Source organism: Cololabis saira, chromosome 14 (genome assembly GCF_033807715.1).
Source record: "Cololabis saira isolate AMF1-May2022 chromosome 14, fColSai1.1, whole genome shotgun sequence".
In the NCBI taxonomy this organism is placed as follows: Eukaryota; Metazoa; Chordata; class Actinopteri; order Beloniformes; family Belonidae; genus Cololabis; species Cololabis saira.
In genome coordinates, this window is record NC_084600.1 from 12,639,144 (window position 1) to 12,662,744 (window position 23,601).

Sequence of the window (23,601 nt, forward strand, 5' to 3'; positions counted from 1 at the left end):
TATAACAGACAGCAACACCTTTGAGAAGATGTGTTGTTCTCAGCTTGCCGTTCGGAGTGCTTGAGGCGGGAGCTGTCTCCAAGTGGCAGCTGAAATCAGAGAGCCTCAAAGGACAAGCCCGTGAAATACAGTGGAGGAAGCTGCCAGGCAGACCGGAAAGCCGCTGCCCCTCTGACATCCGACAGGAGGGGAGGCCACTGACGGACATGGAGGGGCAGCCGAGGAACAGAGGCCGGAGTGAAGGCCGTGGACAGAGAAGAGCTGAAGCCTGACCTAACTGTTACTGAACATTCATGGGGCAAAACTGATACAGATTTTAAACATTGTGTGTTGGGTATTGCAAATTTTAATTTAATTTAAATGTTTTTTTCAGTTTTTATCAACAGAATATCTTTGGAAACAAGACAGACAGCCAACGGTGATACAGGAAGACTGTGGACGGCTTCCTCCCACAGTCCAAAAACATTCTAAATTGCCCATAAGTGTGAGTGTGAGTGTGTCTGGTTGTTTGCATATATGTGGCCCTGTGATGGACTGGTGACCTGTCCAGGGTGAATCCCTGTCTCTCACCTGAAATGAGCTGGGATAGGCTCCAGCAGACCCCCGTCACCCTGCAAAGGATAGAACGCGTATAGAAAATGGTTGGATGGATGGATTATAACTGAGACCTTGGTGGATCTGTAAAAACCCTGAAGAATCAAACAACATGGACAAAACAGTTCCTTTACTTCTGGTTATATAAAGACCACCAACCTCCTTTCAACAAATCCAGACCAAAAACAAAACAAAAAAAAACTGAATGGTCTGAAGAAAACTGTTAGTTTTCATTTAAATAAAAATGAACCCATGTTCAGTTCATAATCACAAGGTGTGTAAAGGTGTGTGACATGAAGAGGTGCATGGGTGAGCAAGAACATGCACACAAAAATGTTGGCTGGTGCAATGAAAAAAGTTAAAAATGAAATTGTTTGCTACGTTCCAGCAGCTCCAAGCTGAACTAATAATGCAGCAGCACCTTCCCCCGCTGGGTTAATAAAGACCCCCTAGATGCTCTCAGCCACAAACACACCAGGACAGCCTCCATGTTGTAATCATCGTCCAACACTCATTTTAAAGACCAAGCAGGTTTTCTCCCTTGTCCACAGTGAGCAGGGAACCCACTCACATCTACATGAATCCACTATCGCTGCTCTTAAAGCAGCACAATGTAACTTTCAGCTTTTGTTGAGTTTGGCGGCTCCTTTGGACAAAAGCGGTAGTGTTTTACCAGTAGTGTGGCAGGGTTCCTACCATCCACCTCAAAGTTACATAGTGCCAGTGAAGGCGATACAGACCCCTCAGACCATGACAGAGGTTCATTAAACCTGTTGTAAGTTGATGTACCATCACAATGACTCTGGAAATATGATATTAAGGTGGAAAAGTTACATTTTGCTGCTTTAAGCAAGGCAAGGCAAGGCAAATTTATTTATATAGCACAATTCAACACAAGGTAATTCAAAGTGCTTTACATTGACATTAAAAGCGGCAACACACAATAACAAATAGGTAAGAATAAGATAAGAAGTAAAATAATGAAAAGCACAAGCTGTTAAAAAATAAGGGCAGTAGAGTACAGCAGGTTTAATTTAAGAGTACACTTCAGTAAACAGTAATGTTTTTAACCCTGATTTAAAGGAGCTGACAGTTGGAGCAGACCTCAGGTCTACAGGAAGTTTGTTCCACCGGTAAACTGCAGTTTCTTCCTGACACCGGTCCAGGTGGTCAACCCTCTCCAGTTCATGGTGTGTGAGCTCATGCCACATTTCACACGGAGCCACACGCGTCAATCTGACAATCACATAGAAGTTGTAGCTTGAAAACGTTTGAGCAATATTGTTACGTTTGTTTTCATGACAGTGAAGATGACCAGGATCCCTCCGGTGGGATCCCTCGCTCCACTTTGAATCCCCTTCAAATTGGTTTAATTCACCGTACAAATTGTTACAGATTACTTTTGTAATCCTGTATTTGACCCGGTCTTTGTACCTTTTGACCGTGTAGAAATGTAATTCTTGCCATTGTAAGAACGAGATGTACCTTCTGTACTCTACTGCCCTTACTTTTTAACAACGTGTGCTGTTTATTATTTTACCTCTTTTATTATCATTTTATTTGTTATTTACTGTTTAATTGTGTCTTCCCGCTTTTAATGTTGATGTAAAGCACTTTGAATTACCTTGTGTTGAATTGTGCTATAAGAATACACTTGCCTTGCCTAATGTTTAGCTGCAGCAACCTTGATTAGGCGTTTCTTTGTTTTAAACTGCAGGTTTTGATTTTATATCTAATTACTGTCATGAAACTATTTTGCTTCCTTACTCTTTTAACAAAAAAATCATTAGATATGCTTTTGTTGCATTTTCTCTTAATGTATTTCATTGGAACAGGTTGAACCTTCATTTTCACAACCTTTTGTTTGTACAGGTGTATCAGGTTTGATGTTTTCTGCCTCCAAAACACAGGCATATGCAAATATCGGCCTGTTCTATTTCCATTCCTTCTGTGCGTATTAACTAGGACAGGCTTCTGCAGCGCACTAGGGTTGTTTACTATGCTTAAGTAAAAGTAGCAACGCAACAAAGAAAACACATCAATTCAGTGAAGTCCTACATTCAAAACTCCCCAAAGTAAAAGACAGCAGAAGTATCAAAGGTATACTACAGTCACTATCCTCAAATGAGTGTTAGAGGACCAGGTTGTCTCATTAGTACAGATCAGGAGTTTCAGCGGCTCAAGTGGAGCTCATTCTTCTAAACAATGACCCACAGTTTAGTTTAGTAGACGATAATTTGTCTGAAGGACATAATTACCTTGTTCTTCCCTTTGGATTTCCCCCCTTTTGTTAGACATTAGTGGACTGTGAATAAAATTAAGTTGAAATAAGGTGGAAATAAATAAAGAGGAAAGTATCTCCTTTACAGAATCCTTAGGGGGCTTATTCTTATTCCTTATTTCTGCACAATCTCTGGATCTGCTCAGATGAGATTTACAGGTAAACACACTAAAACAGATTTCAATGAAGTAAAGAGAAGTGACAGAGATAAGTGGACAAGGCTTCCCTCATAGGAACTCATCCCGGTGTGAAGTCCAGCAACCCCAGGACTCTCTGATTTGGGGAGAATGAGTGTCATTCAGGGAGTCCAATTTGCCTGGAGATGGCTTTGCTATGTCTTTTATTCTGAGTACCCTGATACTGTTTATCCCATCTGTTTCAAGTGTCCCGTAGCATTCAGCATTTGTGTGTGTGTGTGTGTGTGTGTGTGTGTGTGTGTGTGTGTGTGTGTGTGTGTGTGTGTGTGTGTGTGTGTGTGTGTGTGTGTGTGTGTGTGTGTGTGTGTGTTGGGGGGGTACAGTTAGAGATTTTGAAATGCATCGCAGGCAGCACTTCATGGAGAGGGAGGGCCACAATGATATACAAGAGTAAAATCACGTCCTACACAGGAGAAATAACAAATGAGCCTTTGAAGGCGTTTCGCTGTAAAGGCATTTAAAGGAGTGAAATAATTGGATGCTGGAGGCTTGGTATCAGCAAAACATGCATGCACACCTTATTCTCTGCATGAGTGTAGAGGAAAAGGAGGTAAAAGGCAGGTGACAGGAGTCATGTAATGAAATCAGGAGTGCATGTACAATATATTTATATACATGTCTGTCTCAGAAAATTAGAATATTGTGATAAAGTTCTTTATTTTCTGTGATGCAATTAAAAAAACAAAAATGTCATACATTCTGGATTCATTACAAATCAACTGAAATATTGCAAGCCTTTTATTATTTTAATATTGCTGATTATGGTTTACAGTTTAAGATTAAGATTCCCAGAATATTCAAATTTTTTGAGTTTTCTTAAGCTGTATATACATATATACACACATATATATATATGTTGTAGAGGCGGACAGAGTAAGCCATAAGCAACTATCTCAAGTTCGAAATTTAAACCTCTACATATGTATATATATATATATATATATATATATATATATATATATATATATATATATATATATATATATATATATATATATATATATGTACTCCTGATATATCTATACATGTTTTTTTTGGTACTCCGTGTAAATCAGGGCTTCTCTTCTGGATAGGATTTTATCCTGGAAAGAAGCCAGTTTATCCAGAGGTACCAGGGGATCCATGTGGTGTCGTGTTTCTTCCCAGATATTGATCCGTTCGTGGCTACTCTGATCCTCCGCTTCTCTGTAAATGAAAGCGACCCGGTCTCCGTGACTGTTTTCACCCCAGTGAGTTGACAAAGAATGGCTGAAAGCTGGAGGAAGAAACAGAAGCATAACTGCCGAACGTGAACCCGTGACCTGCCCATCAATTGGACCATAGTTTGAAAGAACAGATGGATGAGTGTGAGAGGGCTCATCCGTTTTAATCCTTGCAAAATGTATGGTAATTGACTGGATGAAAGGTATTAGACCAATATTAAATATTGCAGTCAGCATATTATGACTACAATGTGTGCGTGATTGTAATTGCACTGATAAGTAGAAGCAGAAAATTCTCAGTTTTACTATTTTTATTGACTTTAGTGATGATTGTTCGAAAATATTTATATATATAATTTTTATTTGCAGCCTGGGCTTTTGGCTTTTTAGGATGAATTGGTAAGTTGATTGCATCTGTGTGTGCAGGATGATGCATAAGCTCCTTCTTTTCTCTTCATTTTTGTTAATATTGTCTATCTATATATTTACATGAAAATGATCATGTTATATTTACCATTTCAGTAAACTTTACATTTGTTCAAACACAACACATTATACATTCATTCACACACACTACAACACATCACACTCTCACCAAACTGCACCCATCACTGTCTTGTCTTTTCTTTCCTACTTTTCCATGTTCCACTCCCGTTGATCTTATTCCTCTTTGGCAGAATTTTTTTTTAACCAATTCTTTTTCACTTTTTTTTCTTCATTTATTGAGGGAACAATACAATATAGTAGACTGCCAAGAGGGCTGGTGAAGGAAACACACTTGTGCACACACCCATGTACATGTTCACACACACAAAAAAAACCTTTGTTTGAAGGTTAAAATGCACATATATGCTTCAGTTTTTACCAAAGTTGGTTTTAACTATTAATATGTGTGCAGGCAACGGGAAAAAACCTTTACATATGTTGAATACAAAAAAAGAAAGAAAAACCATCATACTTTTTATATTCATACAACCCCTTGTTTGACATTCCCCGCATGTGTCCCATCTGCCCTGATTGTCTGCACCTGTGTCTCGTCGTGTCTCGTTATCCCCTGAGTATATCTGGTCTTGTCATTCCCTTGTTCCCTGTCGGTCCGTACTGTTTTGTCCTCCATGTTTCCTGCCACGGTTTCCCTCAAGTTTTTTGATCCCTGTTTAGTTTTTTTTTTTATCCTGCCAAGCAGCGCTTTGTTTTTGGTTTTCTGGAATCAATCCTGGTTTTTGCAACTCCTGCCTCCTGCTCTCCTGCATTTGGGTCCACACCATACACCAGACGTGACAACCCCAAATTATACAAAATGAATCATCAAATAAATACTAAAAAGACAAAACATAATGAAAAAAGATATTTCTTGTCAAATTTTCTCTGAAATGTATCTATTACATTTTATACAATTATGCTTTTAATGTCATTGATTAACACACTGATATAAGCCTTTAAGCACTTTAGGATGCCGAGCAGCGAAGCTTTTCACTTATGTTGTTCCTTCTTCTTTTAAAAAGGTGTTCAGCGGTACAGGGCTGTTTTTGAAAGGGGAAAGACGCAAACCTCAGCACTCCTTCAGCCCTGCATGCTTTAAAATTCTTCCAGATTCTTTGACTCGTCTAATGATATTATGCCCTGCTGAGTGAAAAACATGCCTTCATATCTGTTGCTGAAGGGCAGTATTGTAAATGATTGTTTCATGAATGTTTGGATAAATTGGAGCTCCTCTGTCTCTTTGATTAGTTTTGTCACTGACTCATGACAGTCATTAGCGTGGAGACGCCCACCACACTGGCCAGGCAGTGCTATCAGGCAGTGTTTTACAGGTAGAGCTCACAATCAGGCAGGAGGAACGTGTGTGTGTGTGTGTGTGTGTGTGTGTGTGTGTGTGTGTGTGTGTGTGTGTGTGTGTGTGTGTGTGTGTGTGTGTGTGTGTGTGTGTGTGTGTGTGTGTGTGTGTCATTTGTCTTCTGTTTGCAAGGTCAGTGCTTCTCATCAATCATTGGGACCAAAGGGAGTTACTAATCTTTCAAAATCTGTCAACAGTTGACTGCGTGGGACCCATGACGGATGCAGAGGGTCAGACAGACTGTTTCATAGAGACTTGTTTCAGTGTCATGTTATATTGGTCAGTTTTTTGGGGTTTGTTTTGTCCAGACAAGCCTATTTGCAGAGGTGTCAAGTAACGAAGTACAAATACTTCGTTACCTTACTTAAGTAGAAATTTTGGTTATCTATACTTCACTGGAGTAATTATTTTTCAGACGACTTTTTACTTTTACTCCTTACATTTTCACGCAATTATCTGTACTTTTTACTCCTTACATTTTAAAAACAGCCTCGTTACTCTATTTCATTTCGGCCTTTAAAAAAAACTATCCAGTTAAATTGCTCCATCCGGATAGAGTGAATTTGGTTGTTTCAGATGTTCTTGTCCAGTTTTGTTCTTACATCCGTTCCCTCAGATTCCTGCAACTAAACTTGGATGTACATTCCAATAAAGGTTAGGATAAATAATAACATGCCTCTGAAGTTTGACTTTTTGCACCATTACAATACTTATAGGCAACTAGTCATCATATCTCCTGCTCTCTGAAACACATGTTAATGCTCAATAGTACACATATATGGTTCTTTAATATATTTGCATTATACTAAGACGCATTCATTTTCAATGGCTTTTGTCCTTAATGGCTTTCCCCCCCCTTACATTACTTTTACTTTTATACTTTAAGTAGTTTTGAAACCAGTACTTTTATACTTTTACTTGAGTAAAAGACTTGAGTTGATACTTCAACTTCTACAGGAGTATCTTTAAATTTTAGTATCTATACTTCTACCTGAGTAATGAATGTGAATACTTTTGACACCTCTGCCTATTTGTGGTATTTCTGTTATTATACGTGAACAACTATGTAGCCTATAGGGCAAGTGAAAGTAAAACCTCCTCCTTTATTGCTCATTTGTTCCATTTGACTTGATGCGATGAGAATAATCTGGGAAATAGATGCTTTGGTTTTGGTTTAAATGGACTGTTACGGAGGCTTTATCGGTGCAACTTAGAGTGAGTGGTGTCCTCAGCTGGTAAACTTTGCCAATGAGATGCAAATCCATGCAGCACTGAGGAGTGGAAGAAAGCCAGGAGAGCCGAGGAACGGCACACACATACACACATATGTGCATACACAACATTAAAGCTCTCTTCCTCGAGTTCTTCAAACATGCATGAATATTTAGAGACGCTGCATAGTGGAAATGTCTTTCTTCTTGATCAGTCGCTTAGTGGTTGGCACCCCATCAGTGTCAGCTGCAGCACACAGAGCTGCATGGGCAATCCTGAGCACAAATTGAATCAAGCTAATCATACTCACTAAATCCAATCACTCCAATATTCCTTGTGGAGCTTTATTCAATTACAGATAAATTGCATTCCTCCACACCATATACCCATTGCAGCTTCAAAGTTATTCCAGCCAGCCAGACGTTTTCAGTTATAAACCAATTGGAGAGAAAAGGTTTGTAAATGTTATTTCAACAATCAATATGTTGAAGGCGAGGAATTCCTTTAGGAGTTACTGAAACATCTCCTGTAAATAATGTAAATATTTCAACGAGAAAACTTATTTTTCAAAACTTAGATTTTTCTATTCTTTGCTCTGATCAAAAAAGACACCTCAGATGTATAATTAATATGGAAATTACCATAATAATCAGAGTAAAATAATGAATTATTTTGACACTATTAGACTGCTGCAGAGGTACATCGTCTCTGTTGGAGGAGAGAGATCAGAGACGCCGGCGGGCCATGCATGCTGCACGTGAATCCTGAGCTGCAACATGTGTGCGTTCACAGCTCCACCTTTCTGTTTCAGCGCTGCTCGGGTGCAGCTACTCCTACAGTCTTTTTGTTTTGTTTGATGCACATTTTCATGTAATCCATGGTTGATATGGTTTCAAAACTGAAGATATTGAAATTAAAAAGTGAAAAAAGGGAGGGACAAATAACCACTGGGTTATAATCTACTTCTACAGTCAGTGCCATCTTCTCTACACATGAAAAAAGTGTATTGTTGATATACAGTTAACGTGATAAGATTCTTTTGAATGTGTTTTGTGGAGAACCGCCTCTCCGATGCTTTCCTCATGTGTAGAAACAGTGTCAACATGCCAAAGCTCCGTGCATGGCGCGTATGGGCGCTCCAATCAGTTCATGTGGGAGCCAAACGAAATCTCGTCACGGTCAACATATGCAACACACATGCTGGTCCTGTTAAGATGCTTAACAATTCATGTTTGCATCGACAAAAAAAGATAAAGTAAGGCTCCAATGTGCAGGATGAAGGGCTATTTAGCAGTGTAAATAGCAAACTCCACCCCATCTCCCGACTCCAACACTGATTTGAATTACTTTTTGTGAAATATAAATTCTATTACCTCATTCTGAGGTAAAAGAATTACAGAATTTATTATTTTAGGCAGTTGTTCATGAATAAAACATTGTTTTACGTTAGTAACACTAATGTCCAAGATTATACCTCCTAAAACGTTACACTCTGGTGCTTTAAAAGTAAAATGGAAAAAAACGATTTGCAAAATTCATATGGATTCAACAAATTTTAGGCAAGATTAGTGCAAAATAGATGCAGATAACCTTTTACCAAGGTCTAAAACCTTAATTAGCTTTTTGGCCGATAGCTTGCCATCTCTAGGAAAGGCCAGGTGATGCAAATTTCAATGTCCTAAAATTAGATGATATAAATGACTCCTCTAACCTTGTTACAAGAATCTGCTGCTGTGGGCTCCTCCAAGGAGCAGCCCAGGCCTCAGAAAATTAAAATAATTCTTATGAAGCTAGACAAGGATGGAAGATGGTGCGCTCATAGCTGTTGCCTCAATTTGGCAAGCAATTAAGAAATGAAAGTCTGAAAGACCCAGAAATCCTTCCAATAGTAGAAGCCCTCCATCTGACAGCAAAATACCATCAGGAAGACTTAGCAGACGTTTCCGTTGTGCTGTGATTCACTGTTAACTGTGCAGCGAAACCTGTAAAATGGTGATCTTGATTGAGGGGTAATTATGAGGAAAACCTCTCCTGCTTCCTCAAAACATAATTCCTACTCAGATGTTTGCTAAACATCAAAATCTGAAATGATCCCTGTGTAACGATGAATATTGGACAGACATATGCATGAGCAAAAAGGGGTGCAGAATCTCAAGTTAAGCACATTTCTCACACTGTTGAACATGGAGGAGACTTATCATGCTGTCAACATCTGCAGAAGCCAGAAAAACAAGATTAAGTTCACTTAAGTTCTTCAACCAAACATCAAACTTTCTGTCAGGTTTTCCCCAAACTGTAAAAAAAAAAAGAGTTGATCTTCAGTGAATTTCCTAACTACAAAACAGCTGCAAATGATGGAATTATTAGCAGATGGATGGTTGACGATGGAGGATATAAATGTTCACTCTGCACCACACTAAACTACTGCACAAGAAGAGTGTTACAAACCTGGCTCACAGTTTGCAACAAAAGAGTCTCCACACACAATTCAAGGTACAAAAAAGATGATTTATTTAACTAAATATACTCCCAAATGAAAGTAAAGTATGTTGTCATGTTGTGAGTGTATGCAGTGAGTGTGTGTAGGTGTACATGTGTGTAAAACAGAATAAACAACCAAAGCAAACCCAAATTACACCATGTTGGCCATGTGGCTGTCAGCTGCTCAATCAAGGAGAGAGTGAGCAGGCTGACAACTGAGCCTTTTATAATGGTGAGACCACACCCTCAGGTGTGGCCAATAAGGTTGGACGGCCGCCCTCTTCAGCCACAAGGACAGGAACTGCTGTGAAGATACACAAATTAGTAAGGCCGTCACACCCCCACCCATATAAATGAGGCCCCAAGGTGGTCTCAAAACAAAATAATACAAACAATACACCGGAACATTAATAGTTCTCTCATCTTACAAGAACATCCCAAATCCACTTCCAAACTGCTCACCCAACCCACACCCATTCAGCAACTCTGGTACCTGGAGAAGCAAATTAAGAGCAGGAGGGAGAGAAGAACAGTGCAGAGCAAAAAGGGACAACTGGTAAAATGCATTATGCAGGCAACGCACGAGACAATGCATCAGCCACAACATTTTCGGAACCTTGAATGTGGCGTAGATATGGATTTCCTTGCACATGTCGATAGAGAGAATGAGTGGGAACCAGCCGGTGCTCAGGTAGGAGCCAGATTGGATCCTGTCTTTTCCCGTCTCCTTCTTGAAGACCATATCGCAGTAGTTTATCCGGTCCTCTGTGGTGACGTAGATGCGAGCGTGAGGGTAGTTCTCCGAGGCCTGGCGCAGCATGTTGTAAACAATGCCTTTCCCGTCCTTCCTCATGTTCCGCAGCGGCCCCCACACGACGTAGACGGTGTCGTTGGCCTGGCCGAAGAAGTACTGGGGCTTCTGCAGCAGCAGGGGGACGCTGGTGTGGGAGACGACCCTCAGGGTGGTGCGCTGGCCCACGTCGTCCTCGAACCCCCGCGTGGGGGCGTTGTTCATGTGCCAGACGCAGGGCGAGCGGTCGATCTCTGGGCCGGATGCCTGGCCCAACACCTGCCCGGAGCTGGACACGATGCTGCTGAAACAGCTCTGATAAAACATGATCGCCCTGCTGCTCCTGTATTAAATTAGCACGGGACACAGAAAAAGGGAAGGCAGGTAAAGGAAACTGAACATTTTTAGCAATTTTATGCACTCCGACTTCCTTCTGTGCTTGAGCCCTAGTGACAGCACATGCTGAGAAAACATGCTGCAGGTCTCTGCACTCAACCTGGTCCACCAAAGGAGAGCAAGTTACCACTGGTGAGGGAGAGGCCCCTGGGAATGGACCGTCAACCAGATCGTTACCCAGAATCACCTGCACACCCTGAACTGGCAGGGCAGGACGCACTGCCAAAGCTACTTCCCCCTTAACCCGATCTGAAAAGAGCACTACCTTATGCAAGGGCGCAGGGAACACAGACAACCCCATATCCCTGACCAAAACCGAATCACCAGTGTCAGTGGCTGATGTAAAAGACAACACAGATGCCACTATGAAGGAGTCTAAAGCACCAGAGTCTCGCAAAATTTTGACAGGAACTTTTTTATCACTTCCTACCAAAGAGACAAACCCATCACTGACATGCTTGTGATAACCAGGATCAATTTCATCACTGTTAGCCTGACCAGAGTCTTCTGTAGAAGAAGCAACAGATTCCTCAAGAGGAAACAGAGTCTCGGACAAAGAATGAGCAGCTAATGTTGACGGCTTGGTAAGCTGCTGAACAGCAGCGATAGCCGCAGCCCTCTCCCTCAATATGTTTTCTGTCAACCGTACTGGAACGGCTAAGGCTGCAGGTTTAACCTGGCGATTTCCTGGCTGGGACTTTTGCTTAGCTTTCAGGACAGGACAGTCAGCTTTCCAATGACCTTTGCCTAAACAGTAGTTACAAGTTTGACCTGAATCCAACTTGCTACCAGCATTTCCCATCTTGAAAGGAAGAGAATCACTCCCAGTACCTTTTTGATGACCACCAACAACATTATCCCTCCGTCCATAGTCCCAACGTACTTTATGAATCAGAGCATATTCATCAGCTATGACAGCAGCTTTAGCCAAAGTCTTAGCCTTCTTCTCACTCAAATAAATAGCCAGGCGCTCAGGAAGCGTTTCTTTAAACTGTTCTAGCAACAGTAGTTCACTCAACTGTTCAAAATTCTGAGCATCAGAGGCCAGTCTCCAACGACCAAAAAGGGTAGACAATTCACGTGCAAACTCTACATAAGTCTCTCTCTCATGCTTTCTTGCACTCCTAAATTTCTGTCGATAAGCCTCAGGCACCAATTCATATGCTTTTAAGAATGCCATTTTAACCTTGAGATAGTTAACACTGTCTGATAAAGGTAAAGCAGAATAAGCCTCCTGGGCTTTACCAGTCAATACACACTGTAACAGGAGGGTCTGCTCAGAATCACTCCACTTCCTGTTCTTGGCCAACCTCTCAAAGAGCAAGAAGAATGTATCTGGATCCTTCTCTGAAAATTTGGGCACCAACCGCAAACAACCAGAGACATCAAAAGTCAGAGAGCTACCTGCCACAGGTTCTCCCTTCCCAACTGCTATGGGATCAAGAATCTTCCCCTCCTTGATTAAGTCCAGCTTGTAACGCTCAAACTCCTGACGCTCTCTCGCCTGCTGCAGCTCAGCTTCACGTAACCTCATAGTATATTTGAACTTCTCCATCTCGACAGCTTGCTCCTGTGCACGAGTATCCTTTTCTAATTTATGCTGCAAAGTCAACAGTTCTTTTTTCTGTTCAAAAGTTAAAGGCACCTCAATCCCAGCTATAGGCCCCACAAACTTTTGCGACAGCTTTGGCTCACCCTGAGGAGAAATGTCCCCGGCCAACTGGGTGTCACTACCTTCAATTTCAGAAGACAAAACCCCAAACTGAACCAAACCATCCTTTAGTGCACACACAATATCAGCTTTACGCCCCTGACTGGGGATTTCAACACCAAAATGCTCTGCCACCTTCAACAAACGATCCTTTGTGTAAGTCTCCAACAGACTTTCACTGGGATTCTGCAAAAAATCCTCGATTGCAGACATAATTGGAACAACAGCTGACCCACAAAAACCAAGTACTTACACCTGACACTCTAGGCTAACCTGACAAACTGACTACAAATGTTTACTACCAACCCGATATGACAGTCACACTGTGGAACAACCTTCCCCCTGGCTACCTACTTAACCCGAAAACTAACTGTCTATCTCAACCCTAGTCTTCATGCAAATAGCGCTGGTGGGAGATTTAAACACTAAGCCCAATGACCCGGCCAGGCAACCATTAAAAATGGCGACCTACCTAGTCAGTCATGGATGTGTACCCGAAGCACAAGGCTGTGGCCATACTAATGCACAAAAACAACAAACTAAAATAACAAACAACGAATCCACGAATGAATATCGTTCTGATACCTATCGGGGAAGTAGTTCCACTGACAAGGCTGTTTTATTCACACCGGATCAGAAGCAAACAACAAAAATGAGGCAGGTTAACTATTATCTACAGGTGTAACCAACTGAGCCTGAAATCCAATTCAACCTAAATCACCACATATGTACCCTTTAAATATGTGAGACTCCCTTCAAAACCAATGCTTCAATTTAAGCAACTGCCACAAAATTCAACAGCAATCACTGTCTCTTACTCACCAAAGTGGACGAGCCCCCATTTGTTACAAACCTGGCTCACAGTTTGCAACAAAAGAGTCTCCACACACAATTCAAGGTACAAAAAAGATGATTTATTTAACTAAATATACTCCCAAATGAAAGTAAAGTATGTTGTCATGTTGTGAGTGTATGCAGTGAGTGTGTGTAGGTGTACATGTGTGTAAAACAGAATAAACAACCAAAGCAAACCCAAATTACACCATGTTGGCCATGTGGCTGTCAGCTGCTCAATCAAGGAGAGAGTGAGCAGGCTGACAACTGAGCCTTTTATAATGGTGAGACCACACCCTCAGGTGTGGCCAATAAGGTTGGACGGCCGCCCTCTTCAGCCACAAGGACAGGAACTGCTGTGAAGATACACAAATTAGTAAGGCCGTCACAAGAGGCTCTGGTTAAACCAAGTAATTCAATAATTGGCAGTAAATGAATACCTTTGTGTGTCATTATCACCCTCCAGACATCATCTCCTGCAATTTGTTTTCTTGTCTGCAGAGTGAAGGCTTCATTTACTGCACAAGTCATTTACTTTCTTTCTGTCAACATTTTCACACAATAATTAAAACTGGACATGAAAACATGACAACAGAGGGAAAATAAAATAATGGCTGTGCTACCAGGCTGCGATGCCCTCTTTCCAGCAGATTTCCTAATTATCCGTCAAAGCTGCGGCCATTTATTGTCATGCCGTCTTGCGAGTGCCGCGGACGGTCTCAGAAGATGAGCTCGGTGTCGGTAGGTGAGAGGTGGAGGTCACGCTGGGATTTGCTTTGCTCCGCGGAGCCTGTGAAGGTGACGGCGGTGTCAGATTAAGCATTGATTTTAGGTGTGTGTGTGTGTGTGTGTGTGTGTGTGTGTGTGTGTGTGTGTGTGTGTGTGTGGCTAGTCATGTTTTCCCTGGTCCTCCTTTAATTGATTTAGCCAAAAACCTTTACAGCATCAGTAAACAGCAAGTGAGTCATTGATTGCAAGTTCCTTGGGGCATGTTTGCAAATGGTTGATGAAGATTTGTGTGCGTGTGTGTGTGTGTCATGCAGTGATCAAATATTGCAGGATCGTTTCTCATTTCTATGGACTCACACTGGACATGCAGGTTGAGTCCTCTGTCGCCGTGTTACTGGGATGAGCAGGAGGTTGTTCTGCAGACGGATCAATGCATTAATGACACAATCCGGAGCACTTGAAGCACCAAACGCTTGTTGATGCCATTAATGCATTTGGTGGGCTGTCTGTCTGCTGCTTTACACGGCAGTTCAGTGGATGCAGTCACTGCGAGAACTTGTTTGAGTTCAGCTCCACTTGATTTAACGATTTCAGTCTTAAAATCCATTCCAGTGAAAGGTCTCAGTAAAATACACCGAGGACCTAAATGTTATTGTTTCACCTCATTATTCTTTTCTTCCTCATTCACATTTCAGTTTAATGCACACATACACTTTAAGAAGACATGTTCTGTCCTTTAAAGCAGAATGATTTGAAACATTTCATTTAGACGTGACTATCTACCTTTCTTCTTTCCACAAAAAGGTTTTCATGTTTCAGTGTTCTTTGACTGAAAATATAGAATTGTGTTCTTTAAAAAAACAAGCTGACCTTGATGTATTATGCCCTTGCGGAGTAGTGTTTCATGTCTTGAATTACTAAAAAGCCTCTGTTGTCTCTCATCTGTCCCTCTTTGTACCTCACAGTATTGTCTCTATGTTAAGTGAAGAGGTTGTTCTGGTGCAGAGGGAAGTCTGAGGCACAGCGTCTGAGTCTGTTTGCAGTCACAAATAATGAATATCTAAAAGTATGTTTTTTTTAGAGTCGGTATGAGTGCAGCCACATGCTGTCTTGGATAATGGCAAATCCTTTTAAGTAGAAGGCACTACCAAGGACACAACACAATAAAATGTGATTAAAGGTTTAATTTGTAAGGCTGTACTGGATATTAAGGATGAATATTAAACGGAGGATGAATATGGGGGAGAAGAGGTCGGCTGAGGAAGATATGCTGGTCAGATTATTACAAAGATTTAGAGAAGGAAATCTATTTCAAGAATGTATTTCAGGCCTCATCACATCATATCCCTATAAACGTGTTTATGATGTCTGGCACACGTGTTTTCTTTTAAATGAACCTCATGTCTAAAAAAAAGTTGTTGCTGCAGTGGGTTGGAATATTTTTCTGCTTTTGATCTGTTTTTATGTGCTTTTCCTTTCCTGATTTGCATATTCTGTTGGTGCTGGAGCGTTCCTCGCTTTTACACCTGCAGCTCATCTGACATTAATCAGCAGCTGCATTATTCCCTGGACGCCAGATTGTTTCCTCTCAGTGGCCGCGGTCTGTAAAGTACTGCTGCCTAAAACTTAAATACAGGTAAAAACAGAGTTCAGCTACATGCAAACGATTAAAACGTAATATTTAACGGAAAAAGAGAATAATGTATATCAAATTCTAATTCTTATTTGTTTCAGTCCTTGTTAAGTTAAATTTCAAATGTAGTTCAAATAAGTTAGATAGGGGTGTTATTATGGGCATGCCAAGTAGTGGCATGACCATATTGCAATCGTCCAGAATGGCCCAAAGGGCAATGCTGCTAGCATGCTAAAGTCGCAAAAGTCCCACTGCGCACCAGCGGGTGTACAGCATGACCCCGCACTGATGTGGAAAAAAAAAATCCCCAAAAAGTAAAACACGGCCGAAAAAATGAGGAAAAACATGAAAATGAAGGCGATATATTAGTATCTAGAAAAGGTTTCCCTTTTCTTATTATTATGGGCATGCCAAGTAATGGCATGACCATATTGCAATCGTCCAGAATGGCCCAAAGTGCAATGCTGCTAACAAGCTAAAGTCGCAAAAGTCCCACTGCGCACCAGCGGGTGTACAGCATGACCCCGCTCGGATGTGGAAAAAAAAAATCCCCAAAAACTAAAACACGGCCGGAAAAACGAGGAAAAACATGAAAATGAAGGCGATATATTAGTATCTAGAAAAGGTTTCCCTTTTCTTATTATTATTCTTATTCCGCACTTTTTTTCGTCCGTTAATACGGCCCGAACCGGAACGTGCACCCATGCATGGCATACATCGTTGGATGCGTCTCCATCATGCCTCGATGGGCATTACTTTTCTCCGTAATAGGGGTTACCGTGGCAACGCTAGTTGCCAAAAAGCAAAAAAAAAGGCGAAAATTCCCACGCTTATTGCTCGGCCGAACTTTATCGTAGAGACATCGTTCAAACTTTCAAACACTTGGCCCGATTGTCCCTAATGGTACGTACAAGCTCATTATGCCAAGTATTACAGTTTCTGTGATATTGACCTTTCATTTATTTTTTTTTTTCCGTTTGACTTTGGACGCTTGTTGCTAGGCAACAGGTTATCGTAGAGACATCGTACAAATGTTTCCCGACTCGGCACGCTGTGGACTTCAACATACTCAAATTTCATGAAGCTGGGATTTAAGGAAATTTTATGTCAAAATCCAGGCCACATGGCCCCATTCATTCGGATGGGGTTTTGTACCATGGTGAAAAAAAAACCTATCCTTTAACATAGCCTGAACCGGAACATGCACCCATACATGGCATACATCGTTGGATGCGTCTCCATCGTTCCTCGATGGGCATTACTTTTCTCAGTAAAAAGTGTTACCGTGGCAACGCTAGACGCCAAAAAGCAAAAAAAAAGGCAAAAATCCGGACGCTTATTGCTCGGCCGGACTTTATCGTAGAGACATCGTTCAAACTTTCAAACACTCAGCCCGATTGTCCCTAACCGACCGTACAACCTGATTATGCCAAGTATTACAGTTTTTGTGATATTGACCTTTCATTTATTTATTTTTTTCCGTTTGACTTTGGACGCTTGTTGCTAGGCAACAGGTTATCGTAGAGACATCGTACAAATGTTTCCCGACTCGGCACGCTGTGGACTTCAACATACTCAAATTTCATGAAGCTGGGATTTAAGGAAATTTTATGTCAAAATCCAGGCCACATGGCCCCATTCATTCGGATGGGGTTTTGTACCATGGTGAAAAAAAAACCTATCCTTTAACATAGCCTGAACCGGAACATGCACCCATACATGGCATACATCGTTGGATGCGTCTCCATCGTTCCTCGATGGGCATTACTTTTCTCAGTAAAAAGTGTTACCGTGGCAACGCTAGACGCCAAAAAGCAAAAAAAAAGGCAAAAATCCGGACGCTTATTGCTCGGCCGGACTTTATCGTAGAGACATCGTTGAAACTTTCAAACACTCGGCCCGATTGGCACTAACAGACCCTACAACCTCATTATGCTAATTATTACAGTTTTTGCAATATTGGCCTTTCATTTTGTTTTTTATTTCTGTTTGAATTTGGACGCTTGTTGCTAGGCAACAGGTTATCGTAGAGACATCGTACAAATGTCCCCTGACTCGGCACGCTGTGGACTTCAACATACTCAAATTTCATGAAGCTGGGATTTAAGGAAATGTTATGTCAAAATCCATGCCAAATGGCCCCATTCATTCGGATGGAGTTTCTTACCATGGTGAAAAAAAAAACCTATCCGTTAACGTAGCCTGAACCGGAACATGCACGCATGCATGGCATACATCGTTAGATGCGTCTCCATCTTGCCTCGATGGGCATTACTATTCTCAGTCAAAAGCGTTACCGTGGCAACGCTAGATGCCAAAAAGTGCGCCCCATTAATAACTATTGGGAGCACAGGAATGAATGAAATACAAGCGTAAAAACACCTCAAACTGACATAGAACCACCCTAAACACAACCACTGCAGCCCCAAACCAAAGCAGCAAGAGGGGACGAATGGGCGGTAGGGCATGCCCATATCAAAATTTCATGAAATTTTCTAGTTATTATTAGTGCCACGGCTGCGCCACGTGGCACGCCTCCTCCATTGAGCTGCGCAAGCTCAATGGAGGAGGAGTGCCTCGTGCGCAGCACGAGGCACTCATACTATTGCTCAGGCTTATTAGTGCCACGGCTGCGCCACGTGGCACGCCTCCTCCATTGAGCTGCGCAAGCTCAATGGAGGAGGAGTGCCTCGTGCGCAGCACGAGGCACTCATACTATTGCTCAGGCTTATTATTATTTATATATTCTTCCGTAAAAACTTTGTCCGGCTACTCCTCCTACAGCTTTGAGAAAACGCGAAAAGTAAAAACGTAGAAACGTGCGCCTTAATCGGGAATCGATGGGTATGACTTTTATTAGCGATTGGCGTGCACGTTTTTGCGCAACGTGCACAAACGTGCGCTTTTTGCCCCATCCGGAACGCATTGCGTGAACTTTGGGGCCTCACCACTCGCACACCGTTACTCGAAAAATTATGAACCGATTTAGAAAGTTGTAGGCCCTGAATTTAACTACAGTCCTGTGGATTTTCAGAACGATGGCACGAATAGTTTTTGCACGAAGTGCAAAAACATTTCCAAATTTCCAAACTAATGGGGAAGATTTTCCCATGCATTTCAATGGCGCCATTATAAGCGGATGGGAAAATGTTGAGAAAAAAAAGACAAAATTCACCTTTTTTCCGAGTCACGTATCTTTCTCATACTTGCACGTAGAAACGTCATTCAAACTTCAAAACGGAGGAAAACTTCTCTTCTCTCTCTAAACCCCGGACTGTTTTTTCCTAAAATGTACACTTTTCAAGATATGAGCCCTCAAGCGAGGTCTGGAAATCACTTTTTTTCAAATCTAGAGCACGGGAGTCAGTTTGCTAGAGTGTAGTTACACTGAAAAAAAAACATGATTTCTTATTTGTAACTCGAGCTCACGGCCAAACCGTAAAAGGTAGACAGATAATTTTTGGTCAGAATATTGACATAGGTGTTGTGATTCATAAAATGTGACTTTGACAGGCGTGGTGTGCACAAAATTTTAACGGGGGAGCCAACAGACGCGCCAATTCCTGTCTCTCTCTTCATTGACTCCCATGTTAAATGAAGTTTTCTTAAAAAAAATCTCATTTTTGTTTTCGAATTGCCATTACTAACACATTTTAAGGAATATCTGTATGAAAATAACATTAAGATAATCTGGTAGGTTCTCCGTTTCTCAAAATGTTTTCGTTTTTCTGCTAAGAGCTACGGTTTGAGCGCAAAGTGGAGTGATTTCAGGTTTGTCACAACCGAAAATCCAGCTGAGTCATTCCCGCTCCCTCTGTATCAGGTTCTTGTTGCCCCTAGCAACCAGAGCTCAGCTGTTGACTGATTAGACTGACCCAGAACTGGTCACATGACTCACTCAGTACAGAATTCATAGTATAACCTGGAAAATGGAGAAATCTGAACCCTGACCTTTTAACCTTAGATGAACACACACACACACACACACACACACACACACACACACACACACACACACACACACACACACACACACACGATAGGTGTTATTATGGGATGGCAGGTGTTTTTATAGGATATTAGTGTTATTATGGGATGTCAGGTGTTTTTATAGGATGTTAGTGTTATTATGGGATGTCAGGTGTTTTTATAGGATGTTAGTGTTATTATGGGATGGCAGGTGTTTTTATAGGATATTAGTGTTATTATGGGATGTCAGGTGTTTTTATAGGATGTTAGTGTTATTATGGGATGGTAGGTGTTTATTATGGGATGGTAGTGTTATTGGTGTTAGCGGTCCCGTTAGCGGTTCTGTTAGCGATCCCGTTAGCGGTCCCGTTAGCGGTCCAGTTAGCGATCCCGTTAGCGGTCCAGTTAGCGACCCCGTTAGCGGTCCCGTTAGCAATCCCGTTAGCGGTTGTTAGCGATCCCGTTAGCGATCCCCGTTAGCGGCTTGGTTAGCGATCCCGTTAGCGGCTCGGTTAGCGGTCCCGTTAGCGGTTCAGTTAGCGATTCCGTTAGCGGTCCCATTAGCGGTCCCGTTAGCGGTCCAGTTAGCGATCCCGTTAGCGGTCCAGTTAGCGACCCCGTTAGCGGTTCCGCTAGCGGTTGTTAGCGATCCCGTTAGCGGTCCCGTTAGCGGTTCAGTTAGCGATTCCGTTAGCGATCCCGTTAGCGGTCCCGTTAGCGGTCCAGTTAGCGATCCCGTTAGCGGTCCAGTTAGCGACCCCGTTAGCGGTCCCGTAAGCGGTTCTGATAGCGGTTGTTAGCGATCCCGTTAGCGGTCCCGTTAGCGGTTCTGTTAGCGGTTCTGTTAGCGGTCCTGTTAGCGGTTCCGTTAGCGGTTGTTAGCGGTCCCGTTAGCGATCCCATTAGCGGCTCGGTTAGCAATCCCGTTAGCGGCTCGGTTAGCGGTCCCGTTAGCGGTTCAGTTAGCGATTCCGTTAGCGATCCCGTTAGCGGTACCGTTAGCGGTCCAGTTAGCGATCCCGTTAGCGGTCCAGTTAGCGACCCCGTTAGCGGTCCCGTTAGCGGTTCCGTTAGCGGTCCCGTTAGCGGTTCCGTTAGCGGTTGTTAGCGGCTCGGTTAGCGATCCCGTTAGCGGCTCGGTTAGCGGTCCCGTTAGCGGTCCCGTTAGCGATCCCGTTAGCGGTCCCGTTAGCGGTCCAGTTAGCGATCCCGTTAGCGGTCCAGTTAGCGACCCCGTTAGCGGTCCCGTAAGCGGTTCTGCTAGCGGTTGTTAGCGATCCCGTTAGCGGTCCCGTTAGCGGTTCTGTTAGCGGTTCTGTTAGCGGTCCTGTTAGCGGTTCCGTTAGCGGTTGTTAGCGGTCCCGTTAGCGATCCCATTAGCGGCTCGGTTAGCAATCCCGTTAGCGGCTCGGTTAGCGGTCCCGTTAGCGGTTCAGTTAGCGATTCCGTTAGCGATCCCATTAGCGGTACCGTTAGCGGTCCAGTTAGCGATCCCGTTAGCGGTCCAGTTAGCGACCCCGTTAGCGGTCCCGTTAGCGGTTCCGTTAGCGGTCCCGTTAGCGGTTCCGTTAGCGGTTGTTAGCGGCTCGGTTAGCGATCCCGTTAGCGGCTCGGTTAGCGGTCCCGTTAGCGGTCCCGTTAGCGATCCCGTTAGCGATCCCGTTAGCGGTTCAGTTAGCGGTTCTATATTTTCTGTAATAACTTTTGAATGGTTTGACATAGAGAGTCATGGGTGGTGTCATTGGAATCTGTATCGAGTCCTTGACCTTCATGGGTGCAAATAAGCCCCGCGATCATCCGGCAGTAGTCCGTGGCACTTCAAAATTTCCCGGGAATTTTGTCTAGTTTATTATATATTCTTCCGTAAAAACTTTGTCCGGCTACTCCTCCTACAGCTTTGAGAAAACGCGAAAAGTAAAAACGTAGAAACGTGCGCCTTAATCGGGAATCGATGGGTATGACTTTTATTAGCGATTGGCGTGCACGTTTTTGCGCAACGTGCACAAACGTGCGCTTTTTGCCCCATCCGGAACGCATTGCGTGAACTTTGGGGCCTCACCACTCGCACACCGTTACTCGAAAAATTATGAACCGATTTAGAAAGTTGTAGGCCCTGAATTTAACTACAGTCCTGTGGATTTTCAGAACGATGGCACGAATAGTTTTTGCACGAAGTGCAAAAACATTTCCAAATTTCCAAACTAATGGGGAGCTCATTTTCCCTATGTATTCCTATGGCGCCATTCAAAGCGGATGGGAAAATGTCGAGAAAAAAGACAAAATTCACCTTTTTTCTGAGTCACGTATCTTTCTCATACTTGCACGTAGAAACGTCATTCAAACTTCAAAACGGAGGAAAACTTCTCTTCTCTCTCCAAACCCGAAACAGTTTTTTCCTAAAATGTACACTTTTCAAGATATGAGCCCTCAAGCGAGGACTGGAAATCACTTTTTTTCAAATCTAGAGCACGGGAGTCAGTTTGCTAGAGTGTAGTTACACTGAAAAAAAAACATGATTTCTTATTTGTAACTCGAGGTCACGGCCAAACCGTAAAAGGTAGACAGATAATTTTTGGTCAGAATATAGACATAGGTGTTGTGATTTATAAAATGTGACTTTGACAGGCGTGGTGTGCACAAAATTTTAACGGGGGGAGCCAACAGACACGCCAGTTCCTGTCTCTCTCTTCATTGACTCCCATGTTAAATGAAGTTTTCTTAAAAAAAATCTCATTTTTGTTTTCGAATTGCCGTTACTAACACATTTTAAGGAATATCTGTATGAAAATAACATTTAGATAATCTGGTAGGTTCTCTGTTTCTCAAAATGTTTTCGTTTTTCTGCTAAGAGCTACGGTTTGAGCGCAAAGTGGAGTGATTTCAGGTTTGTCACAACCAAAAATCCAGCTGAGTCATTCCCGCTCCCTCTGTATCAGGTTCTTGTTGCCCCTAGCAACCAGAGCTCAGCTGTTGACTGATTAGACTGACCCAGAACTGGTCACATGACTCACTCAGTACAGACTTCATAGTATAACCTGGAAAATGGAGAAATCTGAACCCTGACCTTTTAACCTTAGATGAACACACGCACACACACACACACACACACACACACACACACACACACACACACACACACACACACACACACGATAGGTGTTATTATGGGATGTCAGGTGTTTTTATAGGATGTTAGTGTTATTATGGGATGTCAGGTGTTTTTATAGGATGTTAGTGTTATTATGGGATGACAGGTGTTTTTATAGGATGTTAGTGTTATTATGGGATGGCAGGTGTTTTTATAGGATGTTAGTGTTATTATGGGATGGCAGGTGTTTTTATAGGATGTTAGTGTTATTATGGGATGTTAGTGTTATTATGGGATGGTAGTTGTTTATTATGGGATGGTAGTGTTATTGGTGTTAGCGGTCCCGTTAGCGGTTCTGTTAGCGGTCCTGTTAGCGATCCCGTTAGCGGTCCCGTTAGCGGTCCAGTTAGCGATCCCGTTAGCGGTCCAGTTAGCGACCCCGTTAGCGGTCCCGTTAGCAATCCCGTTAGCGGTCCCGTTAGCGGTTGTTAGCGATCGCGTTAGCGATCCCGTTAGCGGCTTGGTTAGCGATCCCGTTAGCGGCTCGGTTAGCGGTCCCGTTAGCGGTTCAGTTAGCGATTCCGTTAGCGATCCCGTTAGCGGTCCCGTTAGCGGTCCCGTTAGCGGTCCAGTTAGCGATCCCGTTA

The 23,601-nt window shown here is 42.6% G+C and overlaps 1 protein-coding gene across 1 annotated transcript; it reads right to left on the reverse strand.

Moving 5' to 3' along the window:
* Nucleotides 1–10,050: 10,050 nt before the first annotated feature.
* Nucleotides 10,051–12,545, reverse strand: LOC133460169 (alpha-N-acetylgalactosaminide alpha-2,6-sialyltransferase 3-like). The gene is made up of 5 exons (XM_061740732.1): nt 12,395–12,545; nt 12,250–12,337; nt 10,421–10,937; nt 10,233–10,297; nt 10,051–10,084 (listed from the first exon to the last, which is right to left on the reverse strand). Exons 1-5 carry the CDS (start codon nt 12,543–12,545, stop codon nt 10,051–10,053), a joined length of 855 nt encoding a protein of 284 aa, XP_061596716.1.
* Between the last annotated feature and the right edge of the window lie 11,056 nt (nt 12,546–23,601).